General features: G+C 40.4%; 3 protein-coding genes across 6 annotated transcripts; 1 reads left to right on the top strand and 2 right to left on the bottom strand.

The window, feature by feature from the left end:
* Window positions 1–46: 46 nt before the first annotated feature.
* On the bottom strand, window positions 47–2,496 carry LOC105919083. Its single transcript, XM_036143757.1, has 4 exons — window positions 1,662–2,496; window positions 1,492–1,585; window positions 1,251–1,390; window positions 47–612 (listed from the first exon to the last, which is right to left on the bottom strand). Exons 1-4 carry the CDS (start codon window positions 1,946–1,948, stop codon window positions 525–527), a joined length of 609 nt encoding a protein of 202 aa, XP_035999650.1. The 5' UTR covers window positions 1,949–2,496; the 3' UTR covers window positions 47–524.
* LOC118556067 lies at window positions 2,384–13,851 on the bottom strand. The gene is made up of 13 exons (XM_036143561.1): window positions 13,527–13,851; window positions 12,065–12,165; window positions 11,140–11,979; window positions 10,036–10,201; window positions 9,833–9,930; window positions 9,006–9,218; window positions 8,770–8,857; window positions 8,307–8,428; window positions 6,301–6,406; window positions 4,680–4,751; window positions 4,450–4,559; window positions 2,520–4,111; window positions 2,384–2,400 (listed from the first exon to the last, which is right to left on the bottom strand). Exons 2-13 carry the CDS (start codon window positions 12,121–12,123, stop codon window positions 2,384–2,386), a joined length of 3,483 nt encoding a protein of 1,160 aa, XP_035999454.1. The 5' UTR covers window positions 12,124–12,165; window positions 13,527–13,851.
* A 464-nt stretch (window positions 13,852–14,315) lies between these two features.
* Window positions 14,316–18,340, top strand: LOC105919079 (Rieske domain-containing protein). 4 transcript variants are annotated; one of them, XM_036143760.1, is made up of 4 exons: window positions 14,316–14,462; window positions 16,209–16,390; window positions 16,572–16,606; window positions 17,846–18,340. In XM_036143760.1, the coding sequence occupies exons 2-4, from the start codon at window positions 16,219–16,221 to the stop codon at window positions 18,128–18,130; spliced, it is 492 nt and encodes a 163-aa protein (XP_035999653.1). In that variant the 5' UTR covers window positions 14,316–14,462; window positions 16,209–16,218; the 3' UTR covers window positions 18,131–18,340. The 4 variants fall into 4 exon arrangements, with proteins under 4 accessions (XP_035999653.1, XP_021167273.2, XP_012709763.2 ...); XM_021311598.2 differs by having other exon boundaries at window positions 14,316–14,494; window positions 16,206–16,390; XM_012854309.3 differs by having other exon boundaries at window positions 16,206–16,390; window positions 17,846–18,337.
* Window positions 18,341–18,385: the final 45 nt, after the last annotated feature.

Here is an 18,385-nt window from a genome sequence, read left to right as displayed (position 1 = left end):
GCAGGGAGGAAATATTTGCCCTCTAAGAAAAATTCAAAGGCCACACTAAAGTTTACCATCATAGTTTAATAATAGTGTAACACATTTTAAAACAAATTTGCCAAATGTATTCACTGCCTTTAAATGTTGAATGAGAAAGCCTGGCCTGCAGTCTCCAATCTACTGAATCCCTAAACATGTTTTATCAGTTTTAGGTCAGGATTCTGTTCAGGCCCGTCAAGTTCCATCTCACCAAGCTTGCTCATTCACGTCCATTGTGCAGCGGTGAGCATTCATTGTAGAACAGGAGAAGCGGCATCCCCAAACTGTTCCTATAGAGTTGGGAACATGAAATAGTCCAAAATGTCTTGTTATGCTGCAACATTGAGAGTTCCTTTCAGTGTAACTTCTGCTGACACCGCTCTGCGATTTCAAGAGGGATAAAACTTTGTGGCCGAGTTGCAGTTGTATCCAATCACGTCCGCTTTGTTATATCATCATGTGGAAAATTTAGAAGTAAAATTCCCCGCTCCACAGTAGCTCAGTTAATTGCGTTGTTGCCTAGTAGCGTGAAGGTCCTGGGTCAAAATCCCCAGTCTGGGGAGGCTCTTTCTCTCCATGAGATATGAGCTCCTACAAGGACAAGTGGGTATAGGCAATTGATGGATGTACATTATATAACACTTACTGCACAGGTACACTTTGCACGGTACCACATAAAGTCTCACTGTGCAGCTGGGAGTGACATATTCTTTCACAAATGTTTGTAAGCCTGCATGTCTAGGTGCTGGATGTTTTACACTGTGATAATGGAGGGTGTTGGAACACCGGAGGTCAATGATTTGTAGGGGTGACCCAATACTTTTGGTAATATAGTGAATATTCTAACAAAAATACACACATTATGTATCATTTATGTTGTGGAATGCTACATTTGGATAGTAACAGACAGCACCTGGCAGAAAAAAAAGTGCACCCACACGTCTCAACACAAAACCAAACATACGTAACACTACATAGGTCAACATACAAGGATATACTTTTACAAGTTTAAGTTGCCACCCCCCTCCATAAAAAGACAAAAAAAAGAACCTTGGGTACCACACCAGAGTGATACTTCCCTTAAACTAAGATAATCTGTCCGATACCATAGTATTTTTAGTGGAAATAAATATACTGTGTCATGCACATTTAGACAAAATGTTCTAGCTGCATGTTTACATTTTATAGCATGGCTTGTGGGTTTTCTTTCTGAAAAACAATTGATTTACATAATTGCATTGTCATAATCATCTTGTGTGGGGTGATGGTTAGTCTTCAGACATGCCCTCAGCTGAGCTCTCATGCTGTGTACACATCGCGCCTTTCTTTCAAGGATCTCTGCCAGCTTGTGGACGAATTCCACAAATGCCTGTTGAACAAAAATACAAATAATGAGGATGTACAGAAATAGCAAAAACATTAGAGTAAGACTTCATTTAGGCATCAGTTGTGAAGCTGATTTTGTCGAACCATATCATGCTGCTGGCACAGAAGTTCCCCCTCTTTGTGACATATAGCTTCCATCTCTTTCAGCTGCTCCAAGTGGGCCTCAATAATACTAAACCTAGGAAAAAACTGAGTTAAAGTATTTGTTCTATACATCAATCAGGGTTTCGTATAGCACATAATATGATACTCACCTAGCATGATCCAACTTGTCCATGGTGAACAGACGGATTGTGGGTTCAATTTGCTGGTCGATGCTTAACTCTGCAGGATTGTTTGGCTCCACAACAACTTTTGAGCTATTGGAATAATTTGGCGGGGCAGAGTTCAAATAGCCAGAGAGAGCCCCCGAGTGTTGGCTGGATACGTTTGAAAAAGGTTTTGAGGGCATATTGTGTAAACTTTCTAATGTATTGTGTGAAGAATGAGAGCCAGAATCATCAGTGCTCTGGATGAAAGGTGAAGCCCCGGGTTTAATCATGGATGGACTTTCATTTTTCCCCAAAGTGGATTGTTTTTTCTCATTGTTGACATGGTCATAGATAGAGGAAGGTTTGTTTGTACCTGAAAAAGAGATACAGTTCCATAAAGGTGTTTAATAAATTCGATTACCACCAGATAGTCATTTTTTTTAATAAATCAAATCAAAAAGCGAAACTTAGATACAATATAGATTCATTACACACAGACTGATTGTAAGCATTTTTTTTAGTTCCTTTTGACAATTCTGGCTCATTCTATTTGTTATAAAATTGAAGTATTACACAAGGCTGGTGGTTCATCGAGTGCTGTATCCATGCATGCTAAAGGAAAGTTTGTTGGAAGGAAAAAGTGTGATAGACAAGGCGTAGAAGCAATAAGGAATCCAGAGCCACCACCTATAGATTTATCCATAGTGTGGTCCACAGCCATCCTATCAAAATAAAGCCACACCTAAATATGAGACAATGTCAGAATTTAATTATTTTAGCTTTATTTAGATGCAGACTTTTTCTCTCTTTTTAAACGTGGCCCTTGAAACGCAGCAGCAGCAGCAGCAGCATCACTCTTACCTCTTCCTCCGACAGTGGTCGTGAGGTTTTTCTGACGCTCACGGTGAACAGCTGCTGTTGGAGTGTCCGAAGTAGCAGATGTATTAATCTCAAGGATCTTTAAGTGTGGCAACTCCAAAGGAGACAAGTCAAATTCTGCGTATTCATCGTTCATCAGCTCCTCCACCTCGTCTACATAGCAGGGACATCCTTTTCCAGTTTCTCTCCTCCCATCTTTCCCACCATCACTCTTATCAGGACAGATTGAGGTGTTGCTGTTGTCCCCTTGAGCTGCCTGCTGGTCCACATCAAGTTGGAAAATGCTGAGAGGATCCACAATGCAGCTTGAAGAATCTCTACAAACACCATCTTGAGGTAAAGCAGACATTTTGCTGTTATCTTCACAAACTGGAGAGAGAGGCCTCTCAGCAATAGCTTGCAGATGAGGTGAATCAAACAGAGGATTTCTGCTGTAGTGGTCAGACACTCCTTTCTGCTCTTGGCTCCACGCTCTGTCTCTTGATTCCAGTCTCTGTAAACGCACATCTTCTCTGACCTCTGAATCATGGCTACAAGACAGATTTGCCTCTGCATTTGATGGGATCACACCCACAGGCTCCATCTCTGTACTTCCCACCCAGCAGTACCTAATTTCTCCCCCCTTCCTACCAGATGGCCTCTTATCCTCCCTCCTCATAGTTACTTTAGCCGCTGCCCCAGCCATCACCTTCCTCTCGCTTTCACGCTTGTCTTCCTCAGTAACATTCTCCCCGTTGTTGGTAGAGGTTTCAGTTTGCACATGTGAAGTCTCCTCCAAACAGGGATCCATTTGGGTGAAGAATGAAGAGTGAGATGAGTGCAGGAGAGACGAGGAAGACGGACACGCAGACGGTGAGAGGGGATAGACGGACGAAGAAGCTGGTGAAGGTAAAAACCTCTGCAGCTGCTCATGATACTCTCTCAGATGCTTCACTTTCTCATAACTGTCAGCTTTATATAACTCTCTTTCCTTTACCTCCTCTTCATCCCTGCAGCTATCCACCTGTCTTCTCATTTCTTTCCCTTCTGGTTCCTCTGCCTCAGTCCGCTGGTGGCTCTCCTTTTTTGGGTGGAATCCACATTCCCCTTCAGAAACAGCTAAATCAGCCCCGCTGACCTTTCCCTTGTTTTGTTGCCCCAACATCCCCCATGCTCTGCTATGTTTCCCTTTAACACAGCAACCGTGAATATCGTTGTACCTTTCATTTTCTGGTCTGCTGTCCCGTATGACCTCTGGCCCTTTACCCAAACACCTGCCATCACCCGGCGTCAACCTCCCTCGGATCTGAGTAATATGTTTAAGTGGTACGTCTTTTCTGTCTCTTGGCTGTGTTCCCTCCCCACAGGTGTTTTTTTTGGGTGTTGAGCAGAAGACTGTGTCCCACATGTGAGATCTCATTGTGGGTGATTTGGGACTAAAATTCAGGTTCCGGTTTCCAAAATTTGGATTTTTCAAAATTCCTACATTTCTTCTGTTCCCTCTGTTGCTGCCACTGCCAGACCTGTTGTTTTTGTCAGACACGCTGCGTCTTCCTCTTCCTACTGGCCCAGTTTGTCCTCTCAGCTCCTTCACACTGTAATGAATTGAGAACATACAATGCCTTGTGAAAATATTTACGCCACCTAAACCTTTTCACATTTTGTTACAACCGCAAAGCTACGTGTTTGGTTTTAAGCTTTTCTGTGACAGGCCAACACAAAGCATGTGTTGGTCTGCATGCTTTTAACGGGAAGGAACTTTACAAAGTTATTTCCATCAAATCATCCACATAGATTGGTTTAAAAAAAAGTATTATCTAAGAAAACCCATCAGATTGCATCAAGTCATTGACATGCAGCATTTGCAGCATGTATCCACAGTGGACATTGTCTGCTAAGTCATATTTCCCCCAATTTCCCTTTAAACACTTACCGGTCTGCATATCTCAGAGTGTTCAGTGTGTGTTCGATTGTTGAGCTACCCGGTGAAATGTTGGCAATCATACACGTCATAGAGTCACCAACAAACGAGTCTTTTAAAACCTAAAATGAGAATGAACCAGTTTAGTTGGAAAACATGTTAGGCAGTAGTTTTGGGTCAAAGTGGAAAAACAACACAATCATCTGCATACTTTTACTATTAAATTATACCAGTTTAGCTACCTGAGTGAGTTTGCTTTGTCGGAAGGGTGTGTGGGATTCCTCCTTGTCAAGAGATCGGATACATTCTTTCAGCTGAGGGGGGAAACAGATATGTTGAGAAGATATATAGCTGTGGTAAAATGGTACACCCTTGCTGCTTGCATTGGATTTAAGAGAGAAAGTTAGCAGCCAGCTACTAATTAAATGTACTGTATGATCTGATCATCAATGCGTGTTACTGCTTTAATAAAAGCAGTGAGTTTCTGGTCTGGAGCGAAGAGGCAATGCCAGATGGTCAAGAGATTAGCACAGTTCTCAGCGTCATGATTCTACCCTTATATAAATTTTTGCTATGATTCTGTTTCATGTGGGCCGGCTGTCTGTGTGTCGCTCTCTGCTCTGCTGATAGCTGTGAGCATCTACACCTGTCATCATTCTCCTCTACAGCGGCTCGGTCAGCCAGACCATTTTCACCTGTTCACATGCTTTTATAATCTGAGGCTCCACAGACTCCTTGAAAGCCAATTAGTGAGTAGCTGTCCAGATATAAAAAAAAAACCATTTAAAAACAAAATACTGTTTCAGAGTCAAATAGTGGGTTCTCTATAGCCAAGCATACCACTCAGAGAATCACCTGCTGCTGTGCAGCGGTTTGTGAATGGACTTTAAGCCTTTTCAAAACACTTTGAGGGTTATCATTATACAATGAAACAGATTAATCACAAGAGGAGACCATTTAAGACAACAGCCAAAGGTTCCCTAGAGTGGTGCTCCCGGCCATTTCATCCCAAGGTCAGACCGTGCAATCCTCAGAGAAACCGCAAAACACAAAAAACCTAATCACAGGTTCTACAAGCCTCAACATGTAAAATATTAAGATTCATGAATGAGCCACACAGGGCATCTCCAACAATGTCCTTTTGTCGGAGAACTTTTTACTGATACACCGTTGATGTACGTGTGACTTTGAATAAAGTTCTCCGTTGGCAAGCTGAGAAGCTGGAATCTTAGTCTTCTTTATTTTTTATGGTTCAATAAGTTAAATAATCTCCCACAAGTCCACGGAAGATATGTTTATCAATGCACAGTAGCTTGTTTGCTAAAAAAAAAAACAGTCAAGCATGCTGGTGGTGTAGCAATGACTTGGGCCCGTTTTGCAGCCACATGGCCTGGGCACCTTGCAGCTGAACACAAATTATCCTGGATACCAAAGTATTTTAGAGTCAAACGTGCGGCCATCAATCCAACAGCAAAAGCTTAGACAAAGTTGTGTCATCAACACAACAACAGCGGCCCATTACACCGCAGCCATTGTACAACAGAACTGCTGAAAAGCAAAGGATTCAAAGAGTTGCAAAAGCCTAGTCAAAGTTCAGACCATGACACAGCTGAAATGCTATGTCAGGACCATGAGGATAGCTGTGCAGAAATAAAAAAAAAACAAGCTGAGGTGATACTGCATTGCAGAGTGTCCAACCATCAATGTGAGGTTAATGCATTTACACAGAAAAGTTACTTGAACTTTCTGTTGCTTTTTGTTTTACAAGGTCTACTCAGTGTGGTTTTTAACCTTTTTTAACCTCGTGACTTTATATGATGAAATGTAGTGAGAAATATCTGAGTTTGTGAGACAGTGTCTTACAGCCAGCAGGCTCTGGTTGATCTCAGCTCCCTCCATACGACTCTGTTTGTTTGGCTCTTTGGCGTCCGATGCCCTCTCACTTCCTGCCAGGTCCACAAACCATATTCTGCACACAACATGCATCGATTAGTTCTGTCAGTTTTCCACAAAACATTACCCCTATCTGACCGTCAACGCAAGTTCTCTTGGCTTTGAAGCAAATATGGAATCATCAGTAAGACGGTTAAATGAAAATTGAATTAAGCCATTGTGGGAACAGTTGGTACTTTGCCCCATTAAAGGCACAAGTTTAAATTTTTGGGTCAGTTATTAAGTAAAGTGCAGCTCATGTTATAGACGCATCTCATAGTGGTAAAATACAGTAATTTCTGAGCATGCACTCAAATGTTGCATTTCAAGTTCATTGTTTCCTGTTTGGTTTTGATAGATCAAAGATAAAAAATAAAAAAAAATCAACACTTCTTTGCTGCTATATCCCTGCTGAGTTTGATTTCATCAAAATAATCAAGAGATCTTGAAAAGGAAAATAGCAAGAGCAAATATAAATAAGAATGTTTTAATCTTACAATAAAATTAGGTTTTGAAACCAAAAAGGTTTCAAAGCCTTGCAAAAGTGGTTACATTTTGTCAGGTCACAACCACAAACGTTTTATGCTGCAGACCAACAAAAAGTAGTGGTGAACTGTGAAGTGACAGAAGGTTTAAAAAATGTTTTAATTTATCTGAAAAGTTTGTTGTGCATTTGCAATCCCCACCCCACTGGGTCAAAACTTTGTAGGATCACTTTTCACAGCTGTTACAGCTTCAAGACTGCTATATGTATTAGTTTTATGCATGTAGAGACTGAAAGGTTGGACCATTCCTCTAAGCAAAAATAAATACTCAGATTGCGAAAGCATCTCCAAACATTCCAATGCATGAATTTGTCTTGACAATGCTGCTATGGCTGTATTTCTAGGGTTGTCCTGCTCAACCTCCATTATCTAGCAGAAAGGGTTCAACAAGGCTTTCTTCAAAGATTGCCCTGTATTTAGCTCCATCTGTCACAACCCCCAGATGTTTGTACTTTTTAATTAGTACCAGATATGGAAATGGCACAAATCAGATTTTTTGGGGTGCACACTGCCAAGGAAAAGGTGGAGAAGGGTCAAATATGGACAAAAAGATTTGATTTGAGTCGGAGCCTTTTGCGTCCGGCTCTGTTTGCCACTTTATCCTGCCAGCTTCGCCACATCTCCTCTGATTGCTCTCTCTTCATTTGGTCCCAACTGTTCCTCATTTCTCCTGATTTCTCCACCCTGGCTCATTATATATTCTCCTTGATTCTCTCTCTTCCCCGCTGGTTTATCCTGCTTGATTTCCTGCTCCCTATAGTCCTGTTGGTTTCAAGCGATCTGTTGTTTTTTTCTTTTCTTTTTTTTATTTCTTAAACATTTTGTGAATACCATGCTCTGTGCTTGGGTCCTCCTTAAACTGCTTTGTGACGCCATCCATAGGTTTGCACTCGGGCCATATGCTTTCCAGTATAAGATTTAGCAGTGGTCTGTGAGATGCCCAGAGCTCAGAATATTTTGTCAAACCTCACCACAGTATTCTCCCTGACCTGTCTGCTGAGTTCCTTGATCTTTATGATGCTTGTTGTTCTCTATTGTCCTCTAACAAACCTCTGAGGCCTTCACAGAACAGCTGGATGTATACTGAGATTAAGTTACACACAGAAGCACCCTGTTTATTTGGGAAACTTTTGAAAGAAGTCGGCTATTAGAGTAAAGGGCGAACACAAATGCATGCCACACTTTTCAGATCTTTATTTCTCAACCATTTTGAAACACGTGTATCTTTTTCCCTTCAGGTTATCGACTACTGGTTGTTGGTCTGTGACATACCAATAAGACATGCTGAAGCTTGAAGTTATGTGAAAAAAGTATTTTGCAAGACAATTTGACACCTTATCCAAATATGTCCTTTGGAATCACATTAACAAATAGAAAAATAAAGTTATTGACCTTCCAGCTATCTGTTGGTTGAGATCCCTGAGCTGAATCTGAAGCAAGGCATGAGATCGCGAGGAAAGAGGATTCACACCACTCATTCCTTGTGTTCGTGCAGCTGTTCCCTGTGAAATTACCTTAGAGCAATCGAGAATGCAGAAAAATGAGAGAAATATGAGAGAGCGACCATTACATCACAGGAGTTATTCCCACCTTAAAAACAAAGAAAATATGTAGTTCCTGTGTAAGAAAATGCAGCATTCAAAGTCTAATAATGGATTAGTAAGGATGCAACCACACCTTCTTCAAAATAAATATATTTTTTACCTAATATAAAAGCCTTTCTCATTATAGGATTTATGATTTTACTTAGAAAAACTATTTTATGGCTCATAATTAGTTGGTTTGCTTTTGACAACACCAACCCTGGATCACATATTGGGGAATTAACTCATTTTATGAAGAAAAAGGAGCCAACCTTTAGCAGTGAGCTGACTGAATCCACTCTGACATCCCGCAGACCTGAAATGTGGACCATTTTCTTTCCATCCTCCCTGGCAAATAACCTTCAATGGGGGGAGAAAGATTGTAAATATTTTGGTCATTACGGAAAAGCAAAGTGTCACACAGGGAAAGAAAATAGGGGACACAACAAATAAGATGAAACATTTAACATTTCAACAGAGAAAACGAAAGAAAGGGAAAACCAAAAACCTTTTCCTATGTTCCAACAAATCATACAGCTGACCGCAGTAGATTTCAAAGAAGCTGACATAAACCAGTCGTGACGCGCGTGTCGCAGACAGGTGAGCGAAAATGTCCCGAACTGCCAGAGCATATAACCCAGTCCCTCTGGGGGGAGAACCCAGCATGGTGTGAGTCTTTCCTGCACCTGTCTGTCCATATGCAAAGCAGGTGGCCTTGCCTCTGTGGATACATACATCACAAATACAAAGAGACTGTTAAAGAGAAAGATATTTAATTACATCATTAATAGTGATCAATTAACTGGTTACACAGTTGGTACAATAACAACATTATTATTTAAGTCATAATAGTAAGATATGTGACATTTGCTTACTGGTGTTTAAGGTTTAACATACAGAATTGTAACATAAAGAATCACAGAATTAACAGCCTTTAATGTTTATTAAGAAATGTTTAATAAAAAATAAACCCACAGAGGTGGGTTGTAAATGAAGAACAAGAGAAGTAGCAATGAGGCGGCAATGCCCATATCCCCTATGCTACTAGATGGTGTATGCTACTAGATTGATCATACCAATTTGAATTTCTTCTGTTGGTATTTCTTCTATTCTCCCCAAAGAAACATTTTTATAATTTATTTTTAAAATAAATTAGATTTAAACTATTTTTATTCTTCCAGTTATTAGTTATGTTTTTTTTTTTTTGTTTTTTTTTTTGCAATTTTAAAACTGGAAGAAGGGTGGGGCATCTATCTGTTTCCAAATCCACTTCTGCGTTATCACCAGGAAGGCAAAGTGAGGGGATTGCATGGTAATATAGCAGTGGACACGTACCCACTGAGCATGTGCTGCACCAAAGGGTATGCCGTCTTCTCATAGACCTCTTCATTGGAGCTCTTCTCCCCAAAAACCTGGTCAAAGTGGAATGTGTGCTGCAAAACAACAGAGAACTAGATTATGGAGAAATGGAGCATTATTTTTCTTCTAAAATTACATAATGTAAATTTACTTTTTTTCCCCCCTCTCTGCACATCTACCTGTAGTATGTACTCTGTAAGATCCACAGCTTCTTTGCTTTCGTGCACAACCACACAGTCTCCGCTTGGAGTAGTCACAACGTCCGCCTCTCCTCTTCTGCACTCTGCACGAGTCAAGGGTCGTTTTCTCACGCACACGCTGATCCGTTGTCCTTCAACATGTCTGCTACGAAACACAAAAATCACTGCATTATGATATGCTTATCTAAAGCGGCTTGCAAAAGTATTCATACTGATCACAAAATATTTCAATAGGAGTTTATACAATAGGCCAAACAAGTTAGTCCAGATAGAAATCTGAAAACTGTGGAATGCATTTGTTTTTAGGCCCCCTTACTTTAATACCACTAGATAAAATTTGGGGTAAACAAATTGCCTATAGAAGTCCTCTCAATAGTAAATACAGCCTTATTTTGTCCTTTTATCTCAGTACCTGCAGGTCCTGCAGTTTTAACTGCATCAAAAGGTGATTCTGCAAAGCATTGATTGACCACGTATGGGCTGTAAAGAAAAGCATGCCACTCTTCTCAGAGTAATTTAATCTGTAAAATATTTTTCAAATCATCTATAATTTTCTTTCCAGTTTGCAATTCTGCTTGACTTTGTACTGGTCAGTCAGGTAAATTTTAGAGGTTGTTGCAATCGGACAAAATATCGAAAAGGGGCTATAAATACTTTGCAAGGCCCTGTAAATATCTTAAGTGAAAGTAAGTAACACCGCTTTATTTTATTATCTAGATCAAGTGTTCACAAAGTGGGGGATGGGACCCCCCCCCCCCCCCCCCCCCAGGGGTCGTGAGATGATTTGATGCTGACGTGATAAAAAATATTTATCATTACCTTATTTGTGAAATCAATATCAAAGTATCACTTTACAAGATGCTCCACATTCCTCATTTTAAAGCAAGGGGGATGGCTTCAGTTCTTACAAAAACATTACGTAATTTTATGACTTTATCCTCATAATTAAAAAAAAATAATCCCGCTCTACAAACAGGGGGTCGCCAGTCTCTGGCACTGTTATTCTGGGGGTCGCAGGCTAAAAGGTTTGGGAACCCCTGATCTAGAACATAGCAATGAGAACAGAACTGAACAACAGTTTACTTTGCAGCCTGGGGAGAACTCAGAGGCAGTCCATAGTTGTAGCCGGCTGTTCTTTTTGCTTCATAAACAGGCGTGGGCTTGGAAATAACTGTAGAGCAGATTTTCTTCCTGGAGATTGCTTTTCTGTCTTTCTGCGGCGATGGTTTGTTGTTAGAGGATTCCAATGTTACTGGTGCTGGACGGGTATTGGCTTTGTTGAACGTCTTACTCTTTGGTAGCAATCTGATGTGAGAGTTGAACACTGAAGTTCCTCGTGTGATGTGCTTGATGCTTTCTCCGTTGTGAGAATCAAAGCTACGCTCATTTAGATTACTGTTGTTGGCATGCTGAAGGTCACTCATCACGGCACTGCTGCGAAACCCTGGCTGAATGGGTGTGGCTGACACGCTCTCGTGAACTTGATCGTCATTCCTGTTGTGACTTGCATAGACATGAATAGCGTCTTCGAAACGACAACACAATCTGTGATCTGTGTTTTCAGCAGAGAAATCCAGCCTCCTGCGGACGGATGACGGTCTACGATGGGATCCATTGGAAATACACCTAAAAGCGCCACTTTCGTCTGCATCCTTTCTCCCATCTCCATCCGGGTTTCCATAACCATCAGGACTGAAATTATTGTTATTAGCAGGAAAGATCGCATCGCTGCCTTCATAATAAGACTCGTTGTAAATCCCAATATCATCATATGTAAGGTTCCTTATATCAAGACTTTTGACCAGTTGGACAAGCTGGAAAAGACGAGCTCTGTCCTCCATTGAGCAAACACCAAGGAGGGGGTAGTCCTCCATCCTCAGAGTTGAAAGGTGGGTCGCCTGATGGACCCCCATCAAGGTGAACCTAAAAGACAAAAAACGGAGAAAGATAAGTATATTATTAGAGAAATCAAGATAACAAGGTGGATTTGGATGCCCTGTCTGCTTACCTTGCGTAATGACGCTGCAGCCCAGCCGCTGTCAGACATTTGTATAGGCAAACTGTCATGTCTTCCCTCAGCTTTTCTCTCTGTTTAGTCTTTGTCTCCACCTTGCCAGAGACAGGTGGAAATGTCAGTTTAGCTTCTCTCCAGTAGAAAACAAACAGAATACAAAGTGGGCGGCCATTGCTATTCTGGAATAATGAAACAATCACAGCAGCAACGTATAACGGTGTCCTTCCTGGTGAGAATGATGACCAGTGGTTGCTCACTGTGTCATTACTACCACCACGCTCTGTTGGCTGGAAAGCAAAGCACTGGGCTGCAGCATGACGCTGAAACCTGACACTGGGGCAGGATAGAGCCGGGGCCTGCACCAGCGCAACCGCAAAACATTTCTCTATAGTAGCAAATGTGATAAATATAGAAAACACAGGACTAGCAACTGTTGATTTCTACTGCACATAGGGTAACAGCTGCAACCATCCTGCCACACGGCAAAACGAAAACCCACTTAGTGATCCTTTCCCCTCAGACTGAGACACAATAATTGTCTCCTACAATTAATCAGTCAGACAACATTATTAGACCGCCCACCCGTTTTCCATACCAAGTTAATCCTTTCAGGATTGCAGGGGGGCTTGTGCTTATCTCCGGCTGTCACTGGCTCAGAGGCAGTGTACCCCCTGGACAGGTCGCAAACTCATCGGACACTTGTTAGCCTCCCAAAATGCAATTTTAAAACCCACCAAGGAATTACTTGATGGTACCATTTGAGAGGACTGGATTTCTTGAAAGATTGTAAGGAAATTATCAACTTAATTTTGAAACACTTCATGAATGGGGCTTTTTAGATCTACACTCGTTCTACTCAATACTTTTTTTTTTACCTCTACTCGTTGCCTCAGACAGCTTAGGCTCTCTCACTTGGAATTCCGACTTCTTAGGATCTTTTTCTTCTAATTTTTTACAACTTCAAATCTGGAAATTTTAAAGCCTGAGTATTAAATGCGTCATTGAACTAAATCCTCCAACCAATCATACAGAACCAATGGATATGAAACTATCGGTTGTTGCTGTTCATCTTCAGCGTTACAATGTTTGTCACAATACTTGGACATTTTAACATTTACCAAGGTGGTAGACGTTATACATAAAAAAAATAAGAACCACCACTCTAGGAAAAACAATACTTTGTACAATTTAGTTAGATCATCTGATCCAATCAGATCTCTGTTCATTAAGAACTCATGTTTGGAAACTATACTGTTACCAGAAAAACTTAAATAAAGCAATGTGGAGGTTCAAGCCCAAATGTGCGTCAAGAATAGCAACAAGAAAAATAAAATATGAAGTAGTTGAGATGCATCATAGCCACGTCCACTTTTACTCCAAGTTTTGTTTTTATGATTTGGTAAAACAAATCACGTCTGAGATGCAAAGGCTTTGAAGGAAAGCAAAATATACTCACGCATGACGTTTTTGCAGCAACAATAACTAAGAAAGGGACGTTAAACTGACATTAATATTTCACCAAGAAGCCGGGCTGATGAATGACGTTTCCGTACACAAAGTGGGTCTCCATGACGACGGAAACAGCTCGCGGTTCTCTCCTCCCGTTGGAGCAAAACCTCAATGAAACTAAAACTTAACGTGAAGGCAGATTTCAGAGCCACAACCTGTCCAATAACTAGTTCAGCATTACACTGAGAGATAATCCGCCAGAGACTTAAACCCCACCAGCACAACCACTTAAACCCTCACACTAAACCATTTTGAAACACTGCTCAGCTAAATGGAGAACTGGGAGATGGTAATAAAGGTGGCCTTACTTTGTATTATTTATTTATTTATTTACTTACAAGTACACTGAATAAAATTAGCTTAGAAATATACTTACCAGTAAATATATACTGTTTTGGATTCTGTTTTGTACAGTACATATTTTCATTTCGGTAAAGAAAAAAGTAATTTCCACATTTTAAGCATGATTTCTTAATATTGTTTGAAGAAAAAAAAACCGGTCTTGAGTATTTATTTGTTAACAAACTATAACAGAATCAGGGGGAATACATTATTTGCTATTGAAAAAAAATGTTTTAGAAAAAATATTTTTCACTTTTTAAAATATTTTTCACCCTTAACTACGCAGGTTTTACAATATCCGTCTGGGGAAAATGGTAATACAAACATGTGGTGATCGTAGTGCATTAAAAACAAGTGAGGAATGTTTCTCGGTTTGTGTTTCTCGAGGGACATAATTCAACGTAGCACCACAACATTGACTCGTCATCCGGTTGTTTCAGTGATAGGCGTGTTTTAGTTTACGTTTTACTGGTTGATTCACGGTCTAAATGTTCGAGTAAGCCTGTTGGGTGAAGATAACGCAACGCTGCGTTTAATTTTGGTGAGATAAGTCGCCGACAAGAATCGTGTAAAGTAAGCGGCTTGTAGTCCACCTAAAGTTGCCTGGGGTCCATGAGCTGCTCGCTTTATCCCTCCGCGAAGTAGTGGGATCGGGTTCGAATCCCGGTTGCGCCAGGCAGGAAGTATGTGTGCTAGTTGTCATGATTGCTGGGGCTCCCTCTGAATAAGGGAGCAGCCGAAAGGACTCTCTTTCTTGATTCAGAGATGAAACCTAACTACAACATGAAGGTCCATTTATGTTTAAAAAAATAATTAGTGAAAAAGGCTAAACTCGAAGGATTCAAGGACATAACATCATAAATTATACATCTAGACCAATAAGATGGTTCTAAAAGACCCATTATTAGAAAAAAAGTAGTACTGTGAATGAAATGCGTTATTTTCCTTGGTGTTAAAACAGGGTGTTCCTAAAAACTATGTATTTTATTGTTATGATTAGAAATAATTGTTGGTTAATAATTTGTCTTGAAAACAACCTGCATGGTCTGTGGCTTATGGCTCATGTTAAGCAGCATCTATTCGCCTAAGACTAAGCAAAACCTACATCAAACTACATGGGAAACTTACCAACGAACATCCACCCCACTGACCAATGCTTTTATGTATAAAAAAAAAAAAAAAAAAAAAAGCTATTTTTAGAAGTTTAACACTCTTCTGTTTCCAGTTTGCTGTGACAGGGGCCTCTCTCCTGCCTTCTGTAGATGTCAATACTGGATCTGACTCCACCCATGCCCCTAATAAAACCACAGCATTGGTGGAGAGAACTGCCCAGAAGACAGAATTGGTCTAAACTGTTTTAAGAATGATCATTCCCAATTAGCAGGCATTTTCCATATTGTTCTAGCCAACTTTCACTCCACTAGAGGGAGAGTTGACAACCATGTCTCTAGGTTATTATATCATGATGTGTCACTAGAGAACATTTTGAGGTAACTGGACAAAGAGTAGTGAAAATGTAATTAAAGACAATCATAAAAAAATCAAAATAAATATTTTAACACAAGATGTTGGATCCAGAATGAAAGTGAAATAAGCTACAAATTCATTTCTTTCACTGTATCAATTTTCACTGCAGTGAAAGTCATCTGTGACAGACAAAACCTCCTGTCAACCTCTTGTTTGTTCCAAATAAGCAAGTGGATGGTTGGAAAATTAACTTGTAGGTTGAACCAAGACAATTAAAATACATTATCTACTTCATAATTAATGCACATATAATTTAGGGGTTGTGAGGCTCAATTGCTGGCCCATTATTATTTTCGTTACAAATCTAGTACAGAGCATTCTGCACTGACCTTTTCACTTTCCTGCTGGTAACACAGTATCTTACTGCTCCACACTCCTAACATTGATACTGAACTAAGCATAAGAGATGGGATATTAAGGAACATGTATGGATCCATACTTTTCCCTTCACTCCCTGTTTTAAACTGTTTGATCAATCATACTGATTCAGAAAGATGAAAGCAAGATAACATATTTAGTTCACAAAATAAAAAACATTTAACTTGAAATAGTCAAGAAATCTGGAAAAATACCTCACAGAATCTGAGAGCTGCGTGATCCGCTGATTAATCATCTTCTGTATGCCAAGGTTTTGGCCAATCGTTCTTTGGGAATCACCTTGTCAGCAATATTACTGTTTCATGACCATAACTGTGTTTTCTTTCATGGTTTGCAAAGAATCCCTTAAACAAAGTGGAACAAGTTGCATCTTTTGCAGCAGTGCAATCAGGATGTCATCTGAGGAAGAGAGCCGCCCTTCCTCCTCTCCTACTATGCATTACGTCGGAAAGAAGGCAGATATTGTTAAGGCTGGGCGTGTGACAAAGCGGGTGAATGGAAGCAGAGATGTGCTTGTCATGTACCACCAGGGGCAGCTTTACGCATTGGACATGCGTTGCTACCGTAAGCTCTGAGTGAATGAGAGCTGTGTGTGTGTGTGTGTGTGTGTGTGTGTGTGTGTGTGTGTGTGTGTGTGTGTGTGTGTGTATGTGTGTGATTTGATTTAAAGACTAAAGCTGTGTCTTGAATGCACAGTTGAACTACTGTGCCGTATAATTGCATGTCTTCTTTCCTACCCCGACAGATGCCGGTGGTCCATTACAGAACGGAGACATTGAGGTGGGTTAGTTTTTAATATCTTACGGTAAAATATATAAGGGCTGAAAGTAGCTGTGAAGAGTTTTCGTTGCATTTATAGTGCCTAGCAAGAGTATTCACACCCTTTGAACCCACATTATTAGGTCCATTTACAACCCCAAACATATATTGATCTTATGTGATAAATCAAAACAAATCAAATGTTCTCTAAGGAGAATTTACTTTTGTAATCAACATTTTCTAAAAAGCAAGGAGAACGCATCGTTTATTTAGTTCCTTTTACTCGCATACCGCTAAATATGATCTAGTGCAACAAACGGGGTTGTCAAGTCAATTAATTGATAAATAGATCACATCAGCACATTAGCAGGTCAAAGATAAAGCTGTGTGGCACTTTAAAGCGAGACTAGATGATAAATCAGGAAAGCATTAATCACAGAGGGCAATGATGACTCTGATGGAGCAGCAGAGACCCACAGCTCAGGTGTGGGGATCTGTTGACGGGACAACTATTAATCATGTGCTCCACAAATCTGGACGTAGTGGACGTGGGGCAAGAAGAAAGCCATTGTTGAAAGAAAACCATGAGACGTCCCATTAGCAGTTTGCCTCGAGTCATGGAGGAGGGGGACACAGCAGAAAGGTGGAAAAATGTGCCTTTTGTTAAATGGAACCGCAGTTAGACTTTTTGGCCTGCGTGCAAAATACACTGAAGGGGAAAAAAAATACTTCCAACACAAGTTGGTTAGATTTAAGGAGAGGATGGATGGAGGGGGATGCAGGGCGTGTTATCTAGAAGAAATCCTGTTACCTGCTGCAAAAGACATGAGACGAGGGAGGATCACCTTCCAGCTGAACTCCAACCTCCCAGCCAGAGCTACAAGGGAATAGGTTAGATCAAAGCATAAAGTCCAGGCCTGAATCCAGTTGAGAATTTTCTTAAAGGTATTTTTTTATTGAGACTTGAAAACAAATTGATGTTCACAGATGTTCCCCATCTAATCGAAGTGAGCTTGAGCTGTTTTCCAACAGAAAAATGGGCGAAGTGTAAAGCTACACAATAATAAGTCCAAGGGTATTGAATACTTTGCTACGCACTGTGCATGACAACATTTAAGTTTGCTCCATACTCAAGCTGCTTTGTGTCAGCAAAAGTTTTTCAATTGTGTATTTCTATCAAAACTCTTTGTATTTAGGTTCTTACTGTTAGACTGAATTTACACTCCATTTTCATGTTTTTGCACCCACCGTCTCAATTAGGAGTTCAACGGACGGCTGTGTATTGTCTGTCCGTGGCACAAGTACAAGATTACCCTAGCAGAGGGTGAAGGACTTTACCAAGCTGTGGACGATCCCACTGTCAGACCGCTAAAGACTCACTGGCGCTCCAAGGGAGTCAAGCAAAGGATTCATAAAGTCACCGAAGTCAGCGGGGATGTTTATGTAACACTGAATGACTCCAGCGAGGCCATCGAGTCCGACGTCTACCAGACTGAGAAATACAGGACTGTTCCACTCAATGCGCAGCCAAAGCCCAAACCCTAGACATAGGAAGATCATAGAGGAGCAATTTATTAAACTTTGTGTTTTATTGAATTGCTACAAAAACTCTCCTGCTTTCAAAGACATATTGATGACTTAACTGAACTTTCTGATCCCTTTCTAGAATATTTTGTCAAGAAATTGCTATTTTTGTATTCTAAAAATTATTCTTTCAAAATTTGATGGGATAAAATAAGAGAAATAAAACCTCTCAGAGAATCGATCAAACTTGCTTCATGGTGAAAACAATTTTATCAT

Source organism: Fundulus heteroclitus, chromosome 12 (assembly GCF_011125445.2).
Source record: "Fundulus heteroclitus isolate FHET01 chromosome 12, MU-UCD_Fhet_4.1, whole genome shotgun sequence".
In the NCBI taxonomy this organism is placed as follows: domain Eukaryota; kingdom Metazoa; phylum Chordata; class Actinopteri; order Cyprinodontiformes; family Fundulidae; genus Fundulus; species Fundulus heteroclitus.
Note: the sequence above shows the minus strand (reverse complement) of the source record. Positions and strands in the feature narration are given on the sequence as shown.

Excerpts from the sequence above, each read along its gene's own strand:
- LOC105919083 (XM_036143757.1), bottom strand. The coding sequence starts at position 1,948 with ATGATTAAACCCGGGGCTTCACCTTTCATCCAGAGCACTGATGATTCT. Across the intron at positions 1,586-1,661 it reads GACAAGTTGGATCATGCTAG|GTTTAGTATTATTGAGGCCC; the intron begins GTGAGTATCATA and ends GTTTTTTCCTAG. Across the intron at positions 613-1,250 it reads GATTATGACAATGCAATTAT|GAGCTCATATCTCATGGAGA; the intron begins GTAAATCAATTG and ends TTGTCCTTGTAG.
- LOC118556067 (XM_036143561.1), bottom strand. The coding sequence starts at position 12,123 with ATGACAGTTTGCCTATACAAATGTCTGACAGCGGCTGGGCTGCAGCGT. Across the intron at positions 8,858-9,005 it reads TTGTTGGAACATAGGAAAAG|GTTATTTGCCAGGGAGGATG; the intron begins GTTTTTGGTTTT and ends CCCCCATTGAAG. Across the intron at positions 4,752-6,300 it reads TCAACCAGAGCCTGCTGGCT|CTGAAAGAATGTATCCGATC; the intron begins GTAAGACACTGT and ends TTCCCCCCTCAG.
- LOC105919079 (XM_036143760.1), top strand. The coding sequence starts at position 16,219 with ATGTCATCTGAGGAAGAGAGCCGCCCTTCCTCCTCTCCTACTATGCAT. Across the intron at positions 16,391-16,571 it reads ATTGGACATGCGTTGCTACC|ATGCCGGTGGTCCATTACAG; the intron begins GTAAGCTCTGAG and ends CTACCCCGACAG. Across the intron at positions 16,607-17,845 it reads TACAGAACGGAGACATTGAG|GAGTTCAACGGACGGCTGTG; the intron begins GTGGGTTAGTTT and ends CGTCTCAATTAG.